A 21,106-nucleotide genomic window follows, 5' to 3' on the forward strand; every position below is an offset into this window, starting at 1 on the left:
GACAAGGCCAAAGGCAAAGACAGAATAGCAGGAAACTGGCTACATCAGACAATTGCCATGAGCTAGCCCTTGTGCTGGGACATGGGGAGGCTGAGATGACGAGGAGTTCTGTGCCTCAGCAGGTGGACACCCTAAGAGTTGTCTTCATCCCTGGTGGTTGCATATTGGGATAGCCAGATAGGATGCTCTGTGAACTTTAGGAGCGGCTAAGGCAATGCGGGCACAGCCAAGAGCTGGAGAGGGACACATTCTAGATTTCCTAGAAGTCTTGCTGAGCAGTCCTACTAATAGTATACATGGGTGCCTTAAAAATATCAGATTGGTATCTTAAACATCAAAACTCAATTTTTTCTCTAGTTCTATATGCAAAATCAAGGTTTTCCTTGAGGTTGGTTTCCAGTGAGAGCTTTTGGGGGGGCATACAGACAGCTCCCCTTTTCATATCCTCATGTAGATTCTTGTCTGTACAGTTGTGGAAATAGATTGCAGTATCTCTCCATCTGTTTCTATGGATGCCAGTCCTTTTGGATTAGGGCTCCACCTTTCTGATCTCATTCAACCTTAATTACTCCCTCAAATCCCTGCCTACAAATGCAATCGCTTTAGGTGCTTGGGGTTCTGACATAATTGGAGAGGCCACTGTTTGGTCTATAACACTAGACAAGAAGTCATCCAGGTCAAGATATAGACAAAGATACTGCAGAGAGAAGAAATAAAATTGATGAATGCTCAGAAGGACTGAATGTGAGGCATTCGGGGATTTGAGCCTGGGTGTAAGGTGTACAGTGAAGAGAAATGAGATTGAAGCTGACTTCAGCTCAACAGAGAAGCTCTAGTCTGAGAGGTAAATCAAACAATGACAAGGTGGAGGCTCAAGCTTCTGGCTCACCATGAAACCCATTTTCTTTGCACTATATCACACTGTTAGCTTGTCCAGAGTGCAGTGAGCAAGGCTGCTGGCGATGTCAGGACCGTCTGGGGAAAGCTGCCCTTGGGGACATCTAGGAAGGTTTCATGGAAGATAATAGCCTTGGAAATGAGGAGAGGGACAACAGTGAGGGGAGAAGGTCCCTCGGGTAGAAAAAGGACAGTGTGGGTGATGTCATATTACCAGGACCATGCAAGCTACTCTAGGAAACAAGAGCTACTTGTAGCTACAGGTACTCTGCTGTGGAATAATCCTTCTGTACGCTGTGAAAATGTGTTGCTCTCATTGTTAATAAAAAGCTGAGGCCGGGCAGTGGTGGCGCACGCCTTTAATCCCAGCACTCAGGAGGCAGAGGCAGGCGGATCTCTGTGAGTTTGAGGCCAGCCTGGACTACAGAGTGAGTTCCAGGAAAGGCGCAAAGCTACACAGAGAAACCCTGTCTTGAAAAATCAAAAAATAAAAAATAAAAAATAAATAAAAAGCTGATTGGCTAATAGCTAGGCAGGATTTGGGGAGCAGAGAGAATGCTAGGAAGAGAAAGGGGGAGTCTGAGGGGTCTCAAGCCAGACATGGAAGAAGCAACATGGAAAGTTCATAGATGAGGTAAACAAGCCTCAGGGCAGCACATAGATGAATAGAAATGGGTTAATTTAAGTTGTAAGAGCTGGCTGGAGACAAGCCTAAGCTATCAGCTGAGCATTTATAAATAATATTATGTTTTATGTGGTTTTTTGGGGAGCAGCTGGAGGGACAGAGAAATTCCAACTATGGTACCCTTGAGAGGAACCTTCAAAAACAGACTTATTCTGCCTCAAAACTACTGTCCACAATGAGGGAGGAATCATTTGGCACCCTAGAACAGCCACAGGTGGCCACTCACCCCAAAGCTGCCCTTTCTGATCCTGGGATTGGGTCATATTGATAGCAGTCATCCTCAGTGACCATGGTGTCCTCACAGTTGTCCTCATCGGAGCCATCGAGGCAGTCATTGTCTCCATTACATACCAGGTGGCGTTTCAGGCAGCGACCTAAGACGGACAAGGCTGAGGGTGCTTCCTAAACCATATTCCCCAACATCTGTCATCACAGGCTTCCCCACTTTTGTCCTCCAGTCTTTCCTGTTCTTTCTGTTTGCACCACCTCTTCCATCCTTGCTAGCTCTCTGGCTCTGTGCTGTGTCCCTTAGCTCAGGCTTACCCCTCTCTCCCTCTCAAATCCAACCTCCACCTCAAACCCACCACTCATCCCCTAAAATGCCAGCCTACCCATGCCACTTTCTTGCTCTGTATCTACCCAGGGTTCCTGTAGTGGTTTGAAAGAAAATGACCCCCTTAGGCTCACAGGGAGTGGCACTGTTAAGAGGTGTGGCCTTGCTGGAGTAGGTGTGTCTTTGTTGGAGGAAGCATGTCACTGGGGTGGGTTTTGAGGTCTCAGAAGCTCAAGCCATGCCTAGTGTGGCTCACTGTCTCTTCCTGTGGATCCAGATGTAGAACACTCAGCTTCTTCTCCAGCACCATGTCTGCCAGTGTGCCACCATGATGACAATGGACCTCTGAACTGTAAGCCAGCCCCAATTAAATGCTTTCCTTTGTAAGAGCTGCTGTGGTCATGGTGTCTCTTCACAGTGATAGAAACCCAACTAAGACAGTCCCCATCCTTCCAAATGTCAAATTCTGAACCCTCATTGCCCACCTTGTTCCTGCTTACCTTAGGGGTCCATTACCCAACCTGTCTCTTTCTAAAGCCCTCATGCTACAAAGATTCTGGGAAGAGTGTAAGTCCCTAAAGAAAATTTTCATGTTTCTTCACATGCCTTCTTCTGGAAGCTTCAACTGTATTTTCCAAACCTCAAGTCAAATGCTATTTTAAGGACTATCCTGAGTCCCCAAAGCTTATTTAGGTATCCCCTGCTAGAGAATTGCACACAACCCAAGACTATCCCATGAAACTATAATTGACCTCTTATAGGTTTCTCTTCCAGACAGATTAGGACAATTTTAATTTGTTTTTAATTTGCATATTAACAGCAGGTAGTACACTGCCTGGAACATAATATGTACCTAGTGTTTGTTAAATAAATGTTATCTATTAACTATGTGTTGCACTTTCTCAAAATTAATAAAAAAATATATGTACAGACAAATCAAAATTATATGGGCTGGCTCAGCAGTCAAGAATGTGTGCTGCTCTTGCATAGGACCTGCATTCAGTTCTGAGCACCCATACCAGGTCGAGGCTCATATTGAATAGGCTATAACTCCACCTCCAGAGGATCTGATGCCCTCTTCTGGCCTATATGGACACCTGCACTCACGCATGCACATACCACCCTTCTACACATGAATACACATAATTTTAAAAAAATAAAATATTTCTTTTAATTACATGGGTTACTAGCTTGACTTAAAATGCAGATTTCTGGACCCTTTCTCAAACCTCCAATAGTTAGGAGTCTCAACTTTAACCAACTTCCAAGTACTTACTTTGCACGCTGTGTTTGACAAGCACAGCTGTTGTTGTAGTGGGATGCTACTCACCTGTCTCTCCACACTGGAAATCCTGTCCACACTGTGCTTGCCTCAGACAAGGTGTGGGGCTGTTACAGCTGGTCTCCTCCCAAATATCACCACTGCAGATGGTTCCCCCAAACTTGCTTGGCTGCAAGAGGCTCCGGTGTCGGTACTAAATCGGATGGTGAACCAGACATAGTCTTGTCAATCAATCATCCCAGAGCTACGCAGGCAGGTCTCAGCTCAACATAAGGAGTAACTGTTTCATGATTGAAAGCTGCCTTCAGGGCTGTCTTAGAAGGGGACAAATGAGCATGCACCGTGGTGTTCAGACAGGTGGCACAGGCATCATCTGGAATTCTGAAGACAGATGTGAAGGATGACATGAAAGGCTGGGATGGATGTGTTCTGAAGGTCTTCTTACTTCTTAGGGAAGACCTCCGTTCCCATAGTCAACCAGCTACAAGTGTTTATCTTTCAAAGTCCATGGCTTCTGTCCCCTGGAAAGCCTTCCCTGACTCAATTGTGTACTCCGAAAACCTTCCTTCTTCCTTAGCACTTGTCAAATAAGGCAGCAACAAAGCATTGTCTATCCTGCCCACCATCTTTGTGAGAAAATCACAGGTGGAGATGGAGCAGTGAAGGAAGGACAGCCTTAGGTGGCTTCACGGATTCGGACTTGATCTGTGGTCAGGTACACTTCTAGAGGCCATCGCCACTTTGCCTTTGCAGTTTGGGGGCGTGTTTGTTTGTCTGTCTGTCTGTCTGTCTGTCTGTTTCTGGTCTTGCCATCTGCTCTTTATTTGGCATGCATCTCATAGTGTCTAAGAGGGATGGCCTCCCTCTTTCCCCAGTCACAAAGGAAGGTGAACACAAGCCAGGCCCTGATGACCAGAGCATCGTATCTGCCTGTTTGCAACAACTGCTTCAGAGATTGGTCTTGACTCAACATGAACCAATAATAATTATCTCTCATGATTCTGTTTTTGGAGGAAGTGACATTTCTGGAAATTATGGACATCCTGTAGCCATTTCTACATACCTACTATGTAGAAATGAAGAGATTTAAGAGCAGACATCATCTCAACCCCCGAGTCCAGCCATGACTACAGATGAGTAAATACATGTTGGTAAAAGGACAGGAAGAATTAAAACACACACCAACTTTGGGGCTCTAGAGTTTCATGAAAAAGACTTTCTGAAAAATGTACAAGGGTCAGGTACTGCTGTAGAAACAGGAGGCCAAAAACTAGGATATCAAGAGAAATGGGAGGTCTCATTGCCACCTTCTAGAAGTTTGGAGTTCAGTTGAGAGACGATATATAATGAATGATACAAAACACACTGCCTGGAAAGCATCCATGGAGTGATTGGCAATGAAACGTTTAGCCCTGTGCCTTCTGCTCTTGACCTTGGCTCAGCCAACAGTCCTTCCCCCAAGAATGTTAACAAGTCAAGAAGCAGTGATTTGAGCATCTGTGAGTTGCTTCTTGAATCTGTGAGTCCCTGATACTTTTGCCCTGATTGAAGTCTCAGTTCTGCCTTTCTCAATGGGCAACCTCTGACAGTGGACGATGGCGCCTGTCCCCTGCACTTGCCTGGGAAAGCCAGACTAGACGATGTGTTTATGTAAAGCATTACTACAGGGCCTGGGACATGGAAAGCCTTGATAAATGGTGAGAATTAGTGTCATCATTGCCCTTCCTCTTGTGTCTGTACTTGAACGATGCTGGAAGCCTTCAGGTTCATTTCTATCAGTGCCCTGTTTACTAAGTTGCTATCAAATAATGGGGACAGTGGGTTGTAGGAAGACGAGTGTCAGTACTCCCTGAGGGACTTCTCTGTGCTGTTGCCTGTGGCTTGTGCCATTAAAGCATAATTTTCTTTTCTATGTAGTAGATAATGTTTCTTTCCAGAAATGCACATCTTTGTTTGGGTGACTTTGAGAAGAGGAAACATATTAATAAATAAAACAAAGGTGTTCCTTTACTTAAATAATTAACAAGATTTAATATCTTAAGGATTTCTTCATAGACACATATATCTTTCTAAGTATTTAAGGAAGTAATTCAATTCTGATATAAACTGTAAGAGGTTCCCTGTGCAATCTGGTACCTAAACAAAAACACATGAGAAAAAGGCAAGTTTAAGATATTCAATAGGTTGAGTAATGGCCACCAAAAAGTGTAATTCCAAGTCTGTAAAAGGTTTTAATTTGCCCTTATTTGCAAAACAGTTTGCTGAAAATGTTAGCAGTTTTGAGATGTGACTATTTTGGGTTTGCTGAGAAGCCCCAAATACTTTCTTACAAAAAGGAGGTACAGGGAGATTGCAGGCAGACACACAGGGGAGAAGCCACAGAAGAAAAGGAAGCAATGTGTCTACAGAGACAGAAAGGAGAGATGCAGCCATGGGCCGAGGACTATGAGCAGCCACCAGCAGTGGGTGAAGCAAAGCACACATTCTCCCTTGGAGTCTCCAAAAGGGGGCAGGCACCACTCACACCTCTATAGCTTTCCCCAGGCCTCCAGGACCCCGAGGAGACAAATGTCTCTTGTGTAAAGCTTCTGTGTTTGTAGAAATAGGCTACTGTGTTTGTAGAATGTATTATTGTTGACTTGGGAGATTAATATATATCAAGATGAAGTCAGAATGCAGGAGCCAACTTTCAGTGGTGAGGTTTGAGGGTGCTTTATCATTTCTTTGAGCTGGGAAAGGCAGAATGCTAAATTTTAGAGCTGGAAGTTCAATAATTCAGGTCCAAATTGTGTTTCCACTACTTCTTAGCTCTGTGGGTTTTTTTTTTTTTTAACAACTCAACGACATTCACAGGGCACCTCAGCTTGTCAGGTGAGTCTAGAGGCAGAGAGAGCACCAATGGGCCCCACAGAAGCTCTGCTGAGAGAAGATGGGGCTCAGTTCAAAGCCATGGACGAGTCAGAGAGGGGGTATAGACCATGCTTATAAAAATCCAGGCTGTTTGTCAGACACTTGCTATGTGCCATGTGCCTTTGTCCATGTCACTCACTCAGTGCTCAGGAACTCCACCCTGTAGGCACTGTTCTACTGCTGCAGTGAGGTGCAGAACAGATCGAGAGAAATAAGCCCCAAGTAACAGAGCAGGTAAGAGGCAGCATCATACGCAAACAGTAGGACTGCAGGGTAAACACTTGAACTTGACAGTATTACCCTGACACAATGGATTCAGCCAGTAGTGTCTGAGGCCAAAAGGCTGGAGATGATGTAGCCCACCAGGATATATCCCATACAAAGGCAGGCTTTGCCTGAAGGAATTCGTAAACAATATACAACACGGTACATGTTAGACTGCTTGCTGTCAACCTCAGCCGGTGCTTCTGAGTAAATGAGATTTTATGCTTATCCTTTCATACGAGACTGGATTTAGGGACTACCTTGAATCATTCAAAAGTGTCTAAATGGGCGCCATGGACATACCTATGTGTTGGATGTGCTGGGTTTTTCAGCTATGGGAATACGCTTTGTGGCACTGCTGAGCATCTATCAGGCCCAGGGGGCAGCTCAGAGTTTTGTTGCTGAGCTGCCTGTGGGCAACTTGGCTCTTTATTACTATGCCATCGAGCAGTCCTTCCAGATTACCTTCATTAGAGGGCAAAACGTTGGCCAGGACCCAGAGAATCAAAGGACCTTCAGTGTGCTGTGTCCTGGTGGCTATTTTCCTGTGTCATAACACAGATGCTTTCAGCAGCCTTGCCCCATGATGCCTTATAAACAAAATCAGGAGAGGCAGACCCAAGCCTCACCACCCAGGTACTGGAGGTTTCCAAATGCCTAAGATGCATCCAGTTTCTCTCTGGAGCCCTAGATTCCTAGTCCCAGCTGCTTATTTCCATTGGTACCTAAAATGCACAAATCAGAGATGCAATACCCCGAGATGCTCCTCGATGGCTTACCTTTTTGTCCTGACATGGAAAACAATCTGTCCATTCTGACCAGTCACTCAACTGACAATCAACTGCTTCAGGGGCTGCAGCTCGAGGAACTCGCCTGAAAGGAACGAAGACCCCTGTATCAATTTTGAGATTCCAAACTAAAGCAAACGAGAACTGTGTGTACACTTTCCTGCTAAAGTATGCTTTGTAAGAAATTAAGAATGAGTATTTATCCTGCTCCTATTAAAGGCTAATGTAGTACTGGAGGGCTTAAATAAACTACCGAGGTAGGCAGTTTACAAGGATAGGTTAGCCCGGCGTGACTGGGCCTGAACACACCCCTTTCTCAGCAAAGCCGTTGGTCACTCTGCCCTAGCAATTCCCCCTTTTTGTGGTTAGTTTGTGTTCAGACACATCCCGGTACTAGAAATGAGCCAAACTGGTTTTAGTTGCAGACACGGTCAGGCAAACTATCTTCTCAGAATGAATTTTTAGGGTATTATGCATGATGGGGTGTGCATGATTACAATTACAGGATGCAAAACCCATGTCTGCCCAGAAAGTCCAAATGTCTACCTGTCAATCAACAGTTATGAGAACAGAGACCACCAAACCCTGCCTCTAGCACACTGCCCTTCTGGACTCATAAAAGGAAGCCATGAGACCTAACGGGGCTCTTGAGCAATCACGCCAAACCTGCTGCTCCCAAAAAGGGTACCCTGCACTGTGAGTACAAATAACACCCCTGGCTACATTGCTACTTGTATGTATTTCAATTCTTCAAACAAGACACCGAGAACCTGAGACACAGCCCAGTCGAGACAGCAAGCGCCATCAACACTGTCCCTTTACATCTTTATCAGTGTCAGATAGCTCAAATGATGACCATTTTAGAGATATGAGTCCTCCAGTGACTGCCTTTTTTTTTCATGAGCCAAAGAAGCAGAAACTTCTGTGGTTAGACATGATTGAGGTCAAACTCTGGCTTCAAAGACTTAAGTAAATTACTTAACATCTCAAAGCTGTTGTCTCATTGGTAAAAACCATGTTAAAAATAGCATTATCTAACATAGTTACTGAAAGCACATAAAAATACTCATTGAATGTTTGCTAACAGTTGTCTTTAAGTGTGGTATGCTGGGATATTACCTAGACCATATTATTTAGTCTTTATAACCATCCTAGGAGGTAAATATAATGTCTCTTTTATTTCACTAGAGATAGAGCCTGTGCTTAGACCCTGGGGGTCTATATACCACATTTGGAGAAACTGATCCTCAAAAGATGTATGAAAAATAAAATAACACTAACCCAAGCATCCTGTCAAAGAAAATGTTAGTGTCCTGCTCGAAAATTTCTTTCCTACTCACAAACTCTCTTCCATTTCTCTTTTGACCTTTGCTCTGAGACTCATCCCTATAAAGAGCTACCCAACACTGGCTCCTGTCACATGTCTTTTCTCTCCTCTCTCAGAGCCATGGCTTTCCTCCACGGTCACATTCTGAACCCCATAGCCTCCAGCAGAGGTATTCCTCTGAGCGATCCGTTCATACCTGTTCTGAGCCCACTGCCCTGCCCAGCTATAGCTTAGAGTGCAATGATTTCCAAGAGGCTTTTTTAAACCTTACTAGGACTTGCATTATCGACACCAAAACTTCCTCCTATCAGTAGGACCCCTGTTATCTTCACTCTTCTTTATATGCAGATTTTATTCCATGGAGGTCACTCTGAACTCGTACCTAGGTATGTTTCCCCCATCACACCCACCCATAGAACCCAGTTGCTGTCCACCTGCTCAGCTCCAAGCTGTCTTTCAGAATCATCACAGCTCCCAGTTCTGGAAGGAGGAGTTTCCTAACAGCCATACAATTTTGCTGATTTCTTACATATCTTCTCAAGACTTTTTTTAAATTTCAAACTATCTATCTATCTATCTATCTATCTATCTATCTATCTATCTATCTATCTATTTGTTCTTCTTTCATACAATACATCCCAACCATAGCTTCCCTCCCTCTCTTCCCTTCTCCCATCTTCTCCTCCCCTCCTCTGGCATAACAAGATGTGATAAGACTTAGTACAAACCTTCATATCAAGGTTAGACTAGGCAACACAGTAGGAGGAAATAGGTCCCAAGAGCAGGCAAAAGAGCCAGAGACACAACCATTCTCATTATTAGAAGTCCAGTAAACACCCCAAGCTAAAGAAACACAGCTTTATGCAGAGGATCTGGTGCAGACCCATGCAGACCCATGCAGACTCTGTGGTTGCTGCTTAGGTCTCTGTGAGGCCCTATGAACCCTGTTGATTGTTCAATTAGTTGATTCTGTGGACCTTGTTCTCTTGCTGTCCTCGACCCCTCTGACTCTTACAATCCTACAACTCTTCTTCAGAGTCCCTGACCTCCTGTGTTTCTGTATCTGCTCCCATCAGCTACTGGAGGAAGCTCGCTGATGATGATTGAGTTAGGCATCAATGTATGAATATAGCAGAAAATCATTAGGAATCATTTCATTGACTTTTTTTTTAGTCAATCATGATTGGTTCTACCCTCGGTCTCTGAGCCATCCTGCTTCTGAATCCTAGCCATCTAGGCGGTGTCAAGCCTGGGCTCCTTCTCATGGTGTGAGCCATAGGTTAGACCAGTCATTGGTTAGGCACTCCCGCAAACTCTGAGCCACTAATGCCCCAGTGCATCTTGTTGGCAGGGCAGTTTGTGAGTGATAGATTTTGTAGATGGGTTGGTGTCCCAGTCTCACCACTGAGAGAGATGGCTTGGGCTGGAGAGATCGCTTAGCCGCCAAGGCTAGGCTCACAACCAAAAATATAAGACTTTGATTGAATTTATCTATATAATCCTTCCCTTTCAAGGGATGTTTGCAAACTTTAGGCACTGCTGGCCATTGAACCCAGCTCATGACAGAGCATACCGTTCTGAACTAGGGAACAGGGCAGGAGGTATGTAGGCATTACTTAGCCCCTCTCTCAGCCCTCAGCTCTCTAGCATCCTCAGAGCCCATTCTCCCTAATGTTGAATTAGCATGCTTGCAGTATTGATAAAATTCCTGTCTCCACCAGAGTCCAAACCCTTGGAGTTCAGGCCCTGTCTCTATTGCTACTGAATCCCACCATCGGTCATGAGTTAGACCTGTGGAAGATATTCAGAAACTACTACACTGGGGAAAAAAGGAGGAAGAGGAGAAGGAAGAAGAGAGGGAAGAGGGAGATGAGGTAAAGAAGGGGCAGGGAAGAGAAGGAAAGAAAAATAAAGCCAATTTCTGGAAAATAGTGACATTTTTAAGAGATTTGTTTGAACCGGATTCCTAGTTAGAACTAAATTAAATAATCTTGACATCTAGAAATGCTGAGAGCTCCAAGTTTGAGCCACAGGTCTTTTGTTTCTGATATACTAGCCTAAAATAAAAGAATGTTTTGGAGCAACACTGTGGGAGCCCGTTCTGGGGTTCCTCGTGGCTTTACCCAGCAGGTCCGAATAGAGGATGATCAGGACCACGGGCCTGAGTGCAGGTGTCTGAGATGGTCTGCACTTGGCTGTGCTGGGGGAGGAGGTCTTTCGCTCCACCCCTTGGCGTCTCTATAAAAACCCTGGACCAGAGACAGTCGGGGCCCGTTGGAATAGGTTCCAGGCCCTCTCGAGGCTATCCTTTATTTTCTATCTGTTTATCTCCGCAAGATGCTCCGCTATAAATCCTTCTATCTAATATTTCCTGCTGCTCGCACTCAAGAAAACTCTGGGAAGCTGTGGGGGTGGTGGGTAAACGTCCCACACAACACGGAGAGAATTTACAAGCCAGAGATTTGGGGATTGAAGAGGGCTTGCATTAGAAGTGCACCTCACTGCGGAACTGCCAGGATAATGTCATTGGAAGTCCACAGCCTGTGCTGTGATGTCACAATGGAGAGACAGAGCAAAGCCAGGCAGCCGGCAGCAGAAACCCAGACAGCAGACCTACACCGCTGCAGCTTCCCAAGCTCATGACATGATGTCTAGACGGAGGCACATGGGGACGCTATCACAGAGGCCAGACACAAAAGGGGCACCAGGACGGCCATTAAATCAGCTCCGGCCAACATGACCAATAGTCTCTCATCATTTTAATGAATTTTTAAATGTAGTTCATTTTTGATGATTATACAAGTAATGCATTCACATTAAAGAAAGCATAGCAATGATTATAAAAAAATTATGTCAAATCTTACCACCATTAATATTTTATTATATTTCTTTCCATTCTATTTTCATAATATAGTTGAGGGCATACTGAGTATCATGTTGTATAACTTGATTTTTTTCCACTTAATACAGAAGAGATATAAACTATTTATGTTGACTATGTATTGCTTCACTATCTATAATAAGTAGATATTTGAGCCCCAAGATTTTCCTGGATTTTAGGTTCTTTGCTTGCAATATGTCCTGTAAAATGGAGCGGATGATTTTAAAGCTTGTGACACACATTGCCAAATAACTTTCCCAGGGATTTGTGTCCATTCTTAAATGACGTAATGCTTGTGATTTGATGTGGTTTATGCTTCAAAGTTTTCCTATAGCGGAGGCTGAGTCTCCAGCAATGCAGTGTTGAGATGATAAAATCTATACGAGGTAGGATCTACTATAAAGTATTACATCATGGGACACCATCCTTAGGAAGGGATTAATGTTGGTCTCTCTGTGGCTGGTCCTGTGAAAGTGGGTTGCTATACAAGGAGCAACCTAGCCATTCATTCTCCAGCCTCTTGCTTTCTGCTTCACTACATGTTCTCGTCTACAATATGTTTCTCCCATGATGCCATCTGCCATGTTGTGACTGAGCCAGAGGCCATCACCAAGAGCCAAGAGATGCCAGCAGTATACTCTTATGCTTCCAAAACTACAAGTGAAATGAAGCTCTTCATTAAGTGCCCAGCCACAAGTATTTGGCTACAGCAGTGCAAAAATGAATCAGTGACACTTAAGGAGGTACTAATAATTCTGTGGCTTATGAAATCTTGGCAAATAATTTTAAAGTATCTCCCAGCTAGCAATAACCTACTCAATCAGTAAGAAACTAATCTGGACTACCAGAACCTGAGAGCATGTGAGTCTAGTCAGGTGTTCACTTCTAACTCAATTGATATTATTAGCAAGTTACTCTGTATGACTTCATTTTCTTCATCTATTGAAATGGTATACATTCTGTAGTATGGCTGCATATTTCTTCAAAGTCTGATCTCTAGTATATCAGTTTTTAAACTGTGTATCCAGGTGAGGGTTAGGGAGAAGACAAGTTCCACAGTCAAGTTCATTTGAATAAATTGTCTACAATGTGCCATCTACGTACATTTAAAATGCCTGATAGTGTTAGGGGCTCTGCATCTTACTTTGCTCACACTGTTATTTCCCCACTTACTTTAAACTCAAACCATGCTGTTCCACAAACATCTGTAAGGCTATTGAGCACAGTTGAAGAAATATTGAGCTAACAGGAGTTTAGAGTCCATCAGCTGCACATCTGAACCCAGATTCTGCTGCTCACAACTGAAAACAGATAACAGCTTGTAATACTCTGGAGTGAGATCATGCATGAGACCCTAAGCAGCAGCCTAGGACACATACCAGTTTTTCCTAATACTTTCAATTTAGCCATGTACAAACCTCTCCATCTTCTTCAGAAACATGCCCTGTACAGGGCCGTGGACCACTGAGATACTGTGTGTGTGTGTGTGTGTGTGTGTGTGTGTGTGTGTGTGTGTGTGTGTGTGTGTTTGATATATGTGAACGAGCATATAGGCCAGAGGTCATTATTAGATGTCTTGCTGGATTGCTCTACACCTCATTTATTAATTCAAGGTCTCTCCCTGAACCCAAAGCTCACTGATTGGCTAGACTGGCTGTCCAGCCAGCCTCGGGGATCTGCTTGTTTCTACCTTCCCAGCACTGGGATTACTGCCACATTCTGCTGTGCTGGTCTTCTACCTGAGTGTTGGGAACCCGAACTCATATCATCCTGCCCTGTGGCAGGCCCTTTACCGACTGAAACATCTCCCCGGCCCTTACTGACTTCTTAACTCAGGGTGGCATGTTAGACAAAGGATTTAAAATCTAGTTGAATAAGCAACCTGAGAGTCAAATGCTTGACCCCAGAATGTGGCCACCTCAGCAACTTAGAAAGCCAAGTCATTAATTAGCTATTTACTGATCCTAAGCCAGTAGGTCCGAAAGCCTGCCTGGTTATTACAAGGCAGGTATCCTAATACACAGGTTCAGCTTATAGTCAAAGCTGATTGTCACTAATGATATAATCTTGAACTAATCCATTCAATTACATAGGAATTATATCATGAGATGAAGGTATTTTAAACTTGGCTTTGAAAGTGTTCCATCTTCAGCACCCTACACATTGCTAAGCCCACTGAAGCGTTTTCCGACTTCATCTGACTCACTCTGTGTTGGCCATGGCTTCCCCTGGAAGCCCCCTCCCGCTGACCTCCTCCATACAACCTCTACTTGCTCTCTTACTCAATGGCCAGTACCTTGGGCTTCTCGAAGAACTGGAATTCTTCAGGACACCTCTTTGTCTTTCCTTTCCCTTCTTGCTTTTCTTCTTCTCAAGGAGCTGAGATTCGTTCCCCCAGCATCATATACCATCCATGCCAATGCTTTCTAAGTTTAGCTCACCACCCTGGACTGCACTGCTGCCCTGCTGCTCCCCCCTCCCAGGTTCCCCAGCTTCACATCCCCACTCCCCACCGCAGCACAGAAAACATAATGGTTCTAAGTTGAACCTCTTAGTTTTGACTTTCAACCAATTCCTTTCTCAATTGAACCCCATCGTTAGTGCGACCACCAACACATACAAGTTCTCACACTGAATTCCTGGTAGTGGTCCTTATTTTCCTTCTTTCTCTCACCCTTGGAAATGTCTGTCAATTTGCCATTAAAACATATCTCAGATTTCTTCTTTTTCTCCCACCTCAGTACCAACCATGCTAATTTAAGACCCCATAACATCACCACATCCTTTGATGGTCTCTTCTGGGAAAGGTTTTCTCTTTCTTTCTTTTTTTCTTATTTCTGTATAATGAACACGATGGTTTTTTTAAAATGAGAAATCATGCAATGTTTCTCTTTTATAAGTCCCTCTTGAGTTTTCTTTCTTTTTTTTTTACTAGACATAAACTAAACTCCAAACCCTCCTTACAACGGTGTCCATGACTCCCTGAGATACAGCCCCTTTTCACCATTTTGACATGCATTCATGCACACTTTTTTTTATGCATTCCTGCCAACCTCTTTCAGTTGCCATACATCACAAACTACTTCCCACAACAGGAGCATAGCACCTGCTCATCTCCCCACATTGTCCTCTTGACACAGCTTCTCCCAACCTTCGTGTCTCAGCATAGATGCTTCCTCTACAGAGATTTTCACCCAACCAATTTCTCTCTCTCTCTCTCTCTCTCTCTCTCTCTCTCTCTCTCTCTCTCTCTCTCTCTTGTCACCCAACCAATTTCTCTCTCTCTCTCTCTCTCTCTCTCTCTCTCTCTCTCTCTCTTGTCACCCAACCAATTTCTCTCTCTCTCTCTCTCTCTCTCTCTCTCTCTCTCTCTCTCTCTCTCTTGTCACCCAACCAATTTCTCTCTCTCTCTCTCTCTCTCTCTCTCTCTCTCTCTCTCTCTCCCTCTCTCTCAAAACACCTTCTGTTTGAGTCCTTCATAGTATTGTTAACAATTTTAAATGAAAATTTGTGTTTATATGTTTACTGTCTAAGCCTGTCTTAGTTACTTTTCTTTGGCTGTTCTATGGCACCATGATCAAGACAACTTATAGAAGAAAGTGTTTATTTGGCTTAGAGTTTCAGTGGGTGAGCCATGACCATAAAGGCATGGAGCATGGCAGGAGGCAGGCAGGTACAGTGCTGGAGCAGTAGCTTAGTGCTTACATCCTGATCACAGGCATGAAGCAGAGATAAAGAAAGCTAAATGAGAATGGTGTGGGCTTCCCAAATCTCAAAGCCTGCCCCCAATGACACACCTCCTCCAACAAGGCCATGCCTCCTAACACTTCCTAAACAGTTCTACCAATGGGGGACCAAGTATTCAAATGCATGAGTCCATGGGGGACAAGTTTCATTCAAACCACCACAGCCTGTAAGTTACAGGAGGATCGGGATATAATTTGCTTATTTTACTACCCAGTAACTACTATACCTAGAATATTCACTTATTAAATAAACAACAAATGAATGATACCAAAATGTATCTGCAAGCCATATAGCATTCCACACACACTTACAGTTCCAAGAGTGTAAACAGGCTTTCCTCCATAATTCATACCCAGTGTCATTTGATGCATAGCTTATAGTTGGTTACTCTGAATATCAATCTCTATATTACTATGACTTACTTTCGAGTCACAGCCACCCAATTGTGGATGTTAATTAGAAGACCGTGTTGCCTGTGTGCATATTAATTCCAGTCGTCTTGATGACTGCTGAGAACATTCACATGGCTCTGGCCCAGACACTTGGGCAAACACACTTTGATGCCCATAAAGGCAATCAAATAAAAAGAAGGAACATGATTGACACTTCCTTGGCATCCACTACGTATGGGGGCTATTGGAGAAGTGACGATTCCTCTGGATGCTTGGGTGCTGTTTATGTTTGCTCCAGGATTGAGGTCTTTATTTACATTTCTTCAGTCTCCCTAATGAATTCTGGTTTTTGTTTTGTTTTGTTTTTTTGTTTTTTCGAGACAGGGTTTCTCTGTGTAGCTTTGCGCCTTTCCTGGAGCTCACTTGGTAGCCCAGGCTGGCCTCGAACTCACAGAGATCCGCCTGCCTCTGCCTCCCGAGTGCTGGGATTAAAGGCGTGCGCCACCACGCCCGGCGAATTCTGGTTTTTATCAGTAGAAATGATAGGGTGAAAATCTTTGAGTTATCTTAACTCCAAATTCAGCCTATGGCTTGTTTATCAAAGCAGGAGCTTGTTTTTGAAGAGGTAATTTGTTTTGTTTTCTTGGTGTGAGTGACTGGCAATGGATCTGGTGAAAATGTTGGTCCAGAGGCTGGAAGATGGCCTGTGCCACCACACATCTCAGGGGGATGCACCACATTGCCCCCTTCTTCCCCAGTCTTCAGTTCAAAGAATTATAAAAAAAGCAACTTAAGAAGAATGCAGTGATGATTAAATTCAATGTTCATGAAATGTCAGATAAGAAATCTTGTTACCAACCTCTTTCCCCCTCTCTCTCTCTGGCACTCAGTTTTTCTCTGTAATGTGAGTCGATTAAATTAGATGTTAAGTCCTGTGTAATGCCACCATTTTCAGAATAAGAACAAAAGAGCTCATTGATAAAAATGCACTCTAATAATTGTCCAAGAAGGTTATACAGATGAAATAACAGTATTAGAAGTGATATAACATCATTTGAACATAGGATGTGGTAAGTTAATATTATACATTATAAATCTTATACAAGTACAACAAAAATAAAGTAAAATACTCTATCCATTTAATATTATAAGATACTAAATTTAAAAGATGATCTAAGAAAGAGTGAAATATAGAAACAAGATATAGGACAAATAGGAAATAGTAAGATGATGAACTCAAAGACATCCTCCACCAATAATTACATTCAATATAAATGGTCTAATTACTTTGACTAAAAGGCACAGAGATTGAGTCTGGAGTGGTAGCTCAGTTGAAGAATGCCTGTCTTGTATATACAATGCCCTGAGTTCAATACTCAGCACCACTAAAATAAAAAGATGATGATGATACTAATAATGGATAATCAGCTGAGTCTTTTAAAAAGACAGAGAGAATACTTAGACTATGTCTACATGATAATACATTTAAAAAAATATGGTCATATATAGTAAAACAAAACATTAGATAACCATTTGCCATGAAAATGCAAGCAACAAGCAAACAAGAATGACTACATTACTATTAAACAAAATGTGCTGCAAATGAAAAATAATCATCTAAGCTAATGAAAGTATCTCAATGATGAAAGGACTGTTCATCAAGAAGACAGTCCTGTGTGATGGCTCATCTTCCTTGTCTGTCTTCCTGGGTTCAGGATCACTGAGGAGATTGCTGAAGCTCACCCTCTGGGTGCATCTATGAAGACCTTTCCAGGAAAACATAACTGAAGAGAAAAGGCCTGCCCTGAATGTGTGTGGAACCATCCTATGGGCTGAGGGCCCTGACAGAATCAGTGGTATAAAAGAAAGAAGCCAACCAAGAGCAAACATCCCCTTCTCTCAGCATCCTCTCTGTTGTGGAATAAACCGTTCTACCCTCCTCCATCATACTGCCCCTGCTGTGATGTACAAAACCTTCTGAAATTGTTGAGCAAAATACAACATTCTTCCCTGGAGTTATCATTGCCCCCTCAGCCATTTTGCATAGTGATGCTAAAAGGTAAGCAAAATACAACATTCTTCCCTGGAGTTATCATTGCCCCCTCAGCCATTTTGCATAGTGATGCTAAAAGGTAAGTAATCCATCTAATCCAGTCAGTCTCTCTCTTTCTGGTGTGTGTGTGTGTGTGTGTGTGTGTGTGTGTGTGTGTGTGTGTTTAATAACACAGCTTCAAAAGATACACAGTATATATTGATAGAACTGAAAGAGAGATAGAGAAACCCACTATCTCTATCTAGATGGACACTGTCCCCCTCTCTAGGTAAGTGGTAGAACAAAGAGATGAAAATTCAAGCCACAGGTTGCCCAACTTGATTTATTTGCAAGTATGTATACTGAACAACATGGAATATCCACTAATGTTACATTCTTAGCCATTAAAGAAATCTCAATAAATTGAAAGAACTTCAAATTTTAAAAAAGTTTCATAACTAACACATACCAAAAAAATCTTACTTGAATAAAACATGTTACTAGAGAATCACTGATTTTGCTGCTAATTGTAACTTCCTTCCATGGTTTTAAGATTTTATATTTATACAACCCCTATTTTTTTTTCATGAGCTTACAAAGTAAACGTGCACCATTAAACACACACACACACACACACACACATACACACACACACACACACACACACACACACACACACACACACATCTTCCACGATGGGGCTCTCGTGGAATTTTATTTTGGGGGAAAAAAACGAGCACTGTTGCTAAAAATCCAACAAAAAGTTGAAGTCTCTAATTGATCTGGATAAATCTGGAAGACTCATGCCAATTGGCACATTATAAATTTCTTCTTTCTGATTGCTGTCAACCATCCAAACAAATGGAAAAACCAACAATAACAATCCTTCGCTTGCTATCACTGGGAGCAGCTCCTAGTGAATGCTCGCTAAGTGGGAGGCAGTGTCCCATTGTTCTAGGTACTTTCAGCCATTTAATTCCTGCCCTTATTTTCCTCCCATCTTACAAGTGAGTCAAATGAACCCCTGAACGGTTATGTAATTTGCTTAAGATCAAATAACTATTAATAGTCAATGCCGGCACCGGGATTGGAACTCAGGGGAATGATTTTGTCATGTAACTTTCTATTTTCAAAACCAACGTCAGAAGCACAGGCAGTGAACACAAGAGCACCGTGATTTCTCCCTTAGCACTTTGTAAGGCGTTGAATTGAATCTCTTCTGCCTGGACTTGAAGTTTGCCTCTCCGCTGATCTGTCTTGTTTGATAAGTTCATCAAACATCAGGACTCTGTTCATTTTCAGAAAGGATTACCATGATAAGCTTTTATAATTGAGAGCATCTCAGCTGAGATTTTCTTCACCACCGACCTCTTGCCTATGTCTTCTAATTATTAGCGATGAATTTTATGATGTTTCAAGAGTGTATTTGTTTTAAATACAAGTTACAGATTATCTGCCTATAAAACGTGTTTCCCCTTCTGAACTGTTACTTAAAGGGAATCTCTCTTACTCTAGCATTTAAACAATAATGATTCAAAATTGAGTCAACTAATAAGAACTTGAATGCAATAACTCTGTTTAAAACCTCCCATGTTTGAGAGACAGAGCATGCTTAAAAGCTGTCCCAAAAGTGAGATTAAGGTGCTGTTTAAGAACCACAAAATATTCAATGGTGAGGTATAAACAAGTGAAACCAGGTTGGAAATCTCAGGTAAGTAGAATCAGCAAAATACAACACACATGGGAAGATATTACCTCTGCTGTCCCCCCAGAGCAAAGGGTTAGACTGACGTGGCTGAGTCTCTTGGTAGCTCATTGTTTTCCTCCACAAAAATAGTTACATATGTGATATAAATATATCCTCCCAACTAGTGTAAGATAGGATGGATTTTTACCACTTTCTTATAGACATAATGAAGTAGAGTTAACTGCTTCACACTGCTTGAGACAAATACTATTTATTAAATGTCTACTGTATGCAGAGGAAACTTTAAATTCAGGATTTTATTACATCCGTGCTAGCTGTTAGAGAAGAGGTATTATAAGTCTCAGTCTACAGATAGGAAGACTGAGAATCAGAGAGATTGAATGATTTAGTCTGGATTACCCCACTGCTGCATATTAAGAACAGCCATTCATAGCTGGACTGATCAGATTATAACTAACTGGCTTTTTTCCCATTCTAAATCCTTTACTGGATTAGTAACAGTATGAAGAGAGGTTCTATTCCATGCCAACACAGCCCACTGCCAACATCGCAGTGTCCTTGTCCCCCCAGCAGAGGATCCCACTTTTGCAGGGACCTGAAGCCTACTTACTGGTTCACCTTCTCTTGTGCAGTCACACTGGGGTGCCATGCCATCAAAAACAAGCCAAAGAAAGCAACTGCAAACATCTCCTCCAGAAGTCACCATCTAGCATCTACGTAAAAGAAGAAAACGGCCTGCTTTAGAAGTTGTAGGTATCTTCAGGCTGGAACCCCAAACATCTTCCAGATGTTTAAAATGGTCAGAAGTTCATCAGTTCCCAGTCAATGTGATTAACTAGTAACCAAGGTATTGATTAGCTAAATACCTTTAAAATGGCCCCGAGCCCTTTAGCCCTTTTTGGAAAATACCCACGTGGCTAAGAGAAGGTGATATTTAACTAAAATTGGTTCAGTAAAGAGTTTTCTTTCCAGAGAGAGACAAAATGCAAAACCAAGATACAGTTATAAGAACCGCAGTGTTTTCAAGTGGCTCTTGGAGCTTCTGAGGTCAGATGAGTCTGTTGTTCAAGACAGCAGCAAGGCTCAAGGCTCATCTGGCACATCGGCTCAGATGCAACCACCCAGGAGAGTGCAGGAATGTTAACAGTTTCATAGAGGTTCTGCTATCCATTGCCAAACATCTGGAGCCTGAGAATGCATGCGATTCACTGAACTTTCTCCTTTTTTTTTTTTTTTTTTTTTGAGACAGGGTTTCTCTGTGTAGCTTTGTGCCTTTCCTGGAACTCACTCTGTAGCCCAGGCTGGCCTCAAACTCACAGAGATCTGCCTGGCTCTGCCTCCTGAGTGCTGGGATTAAAGATGTGTGCCACCACCACCCAGCTACTTTTGATACAAACACTGAAGATCATTAAGATCCAGCCTATTTATGTCTCAAGGGGACCAGATGTCTTAAATACACATCTTTAGAAACTCTCTCTGGAATTATAATGCCAATCACAGCCAACACACCTGCACTAAAGATGCCATACCTGGATATACTCTCCCACTCTTCTAGACATAAATTAAATCAAGTAAATGGAGATGGACAGAAGATAAATGAGCAAATAGTCAAAAGCCATTAAATACTACTATATGACAGG

General features: G+C 42.8%; 1 protein-coding gene across 2 annotated transcripts in view; it reads right to left on the reverse strand.

Moving 5' to 3' along the window:
- C8a (complement C8 alpha chain) overlaps positions 1–20,344 on the reverse strand; it is a 54,946-nt gene extending 34,602 nt beyond the window's left edge. The window contains exons 1-4 of one of the 2 annotated variants that reach the window (XM_006987194.4): positions 20,077–20,344; positions 7,371–7,464; positions 3,466–3,610; positions 1,809–1,956 (exon numbers count right to left, since the gene is read on the reverse strand). In XM_006987194.4, the coding sequence (XP_006987256.2) occupies positions 1,809–1,956; positions 3,466–3,610; positions 7,371–7,464; positions 20,077–20,153 (464 nt within the window). In that variant the 5' untranslated portion in view covers positions 20,154–20,344. The remainder of the gene's footprint in view (positions 1–1,808; positions 1,957–3,465; positions 3,611–7,370; positions 7,465–20,076) is intronic. The other variant, XM_042271527.2, reaches the window with a different exon arrangement.
- Positions 20,345–21,106: the final 762 nt, after the last annotated feature.

This window comes from Peromyscus maniculatus, chromosome 2, assembly GCF_049852395.1.
Source record: "Peromyscus maniculatus bairdii isolate BWxNUB_F1_BW_parent chromosome 2, HU_Pman_BW_mat_3.1, whole genome shotgun sequence".
Taxonomy (NCBI): Eukaryota; Metazoa; Chordata; class Mammalia; order Rodentia; family Cricetidae; genus Peromyscus; species Peromyscus maniculatus.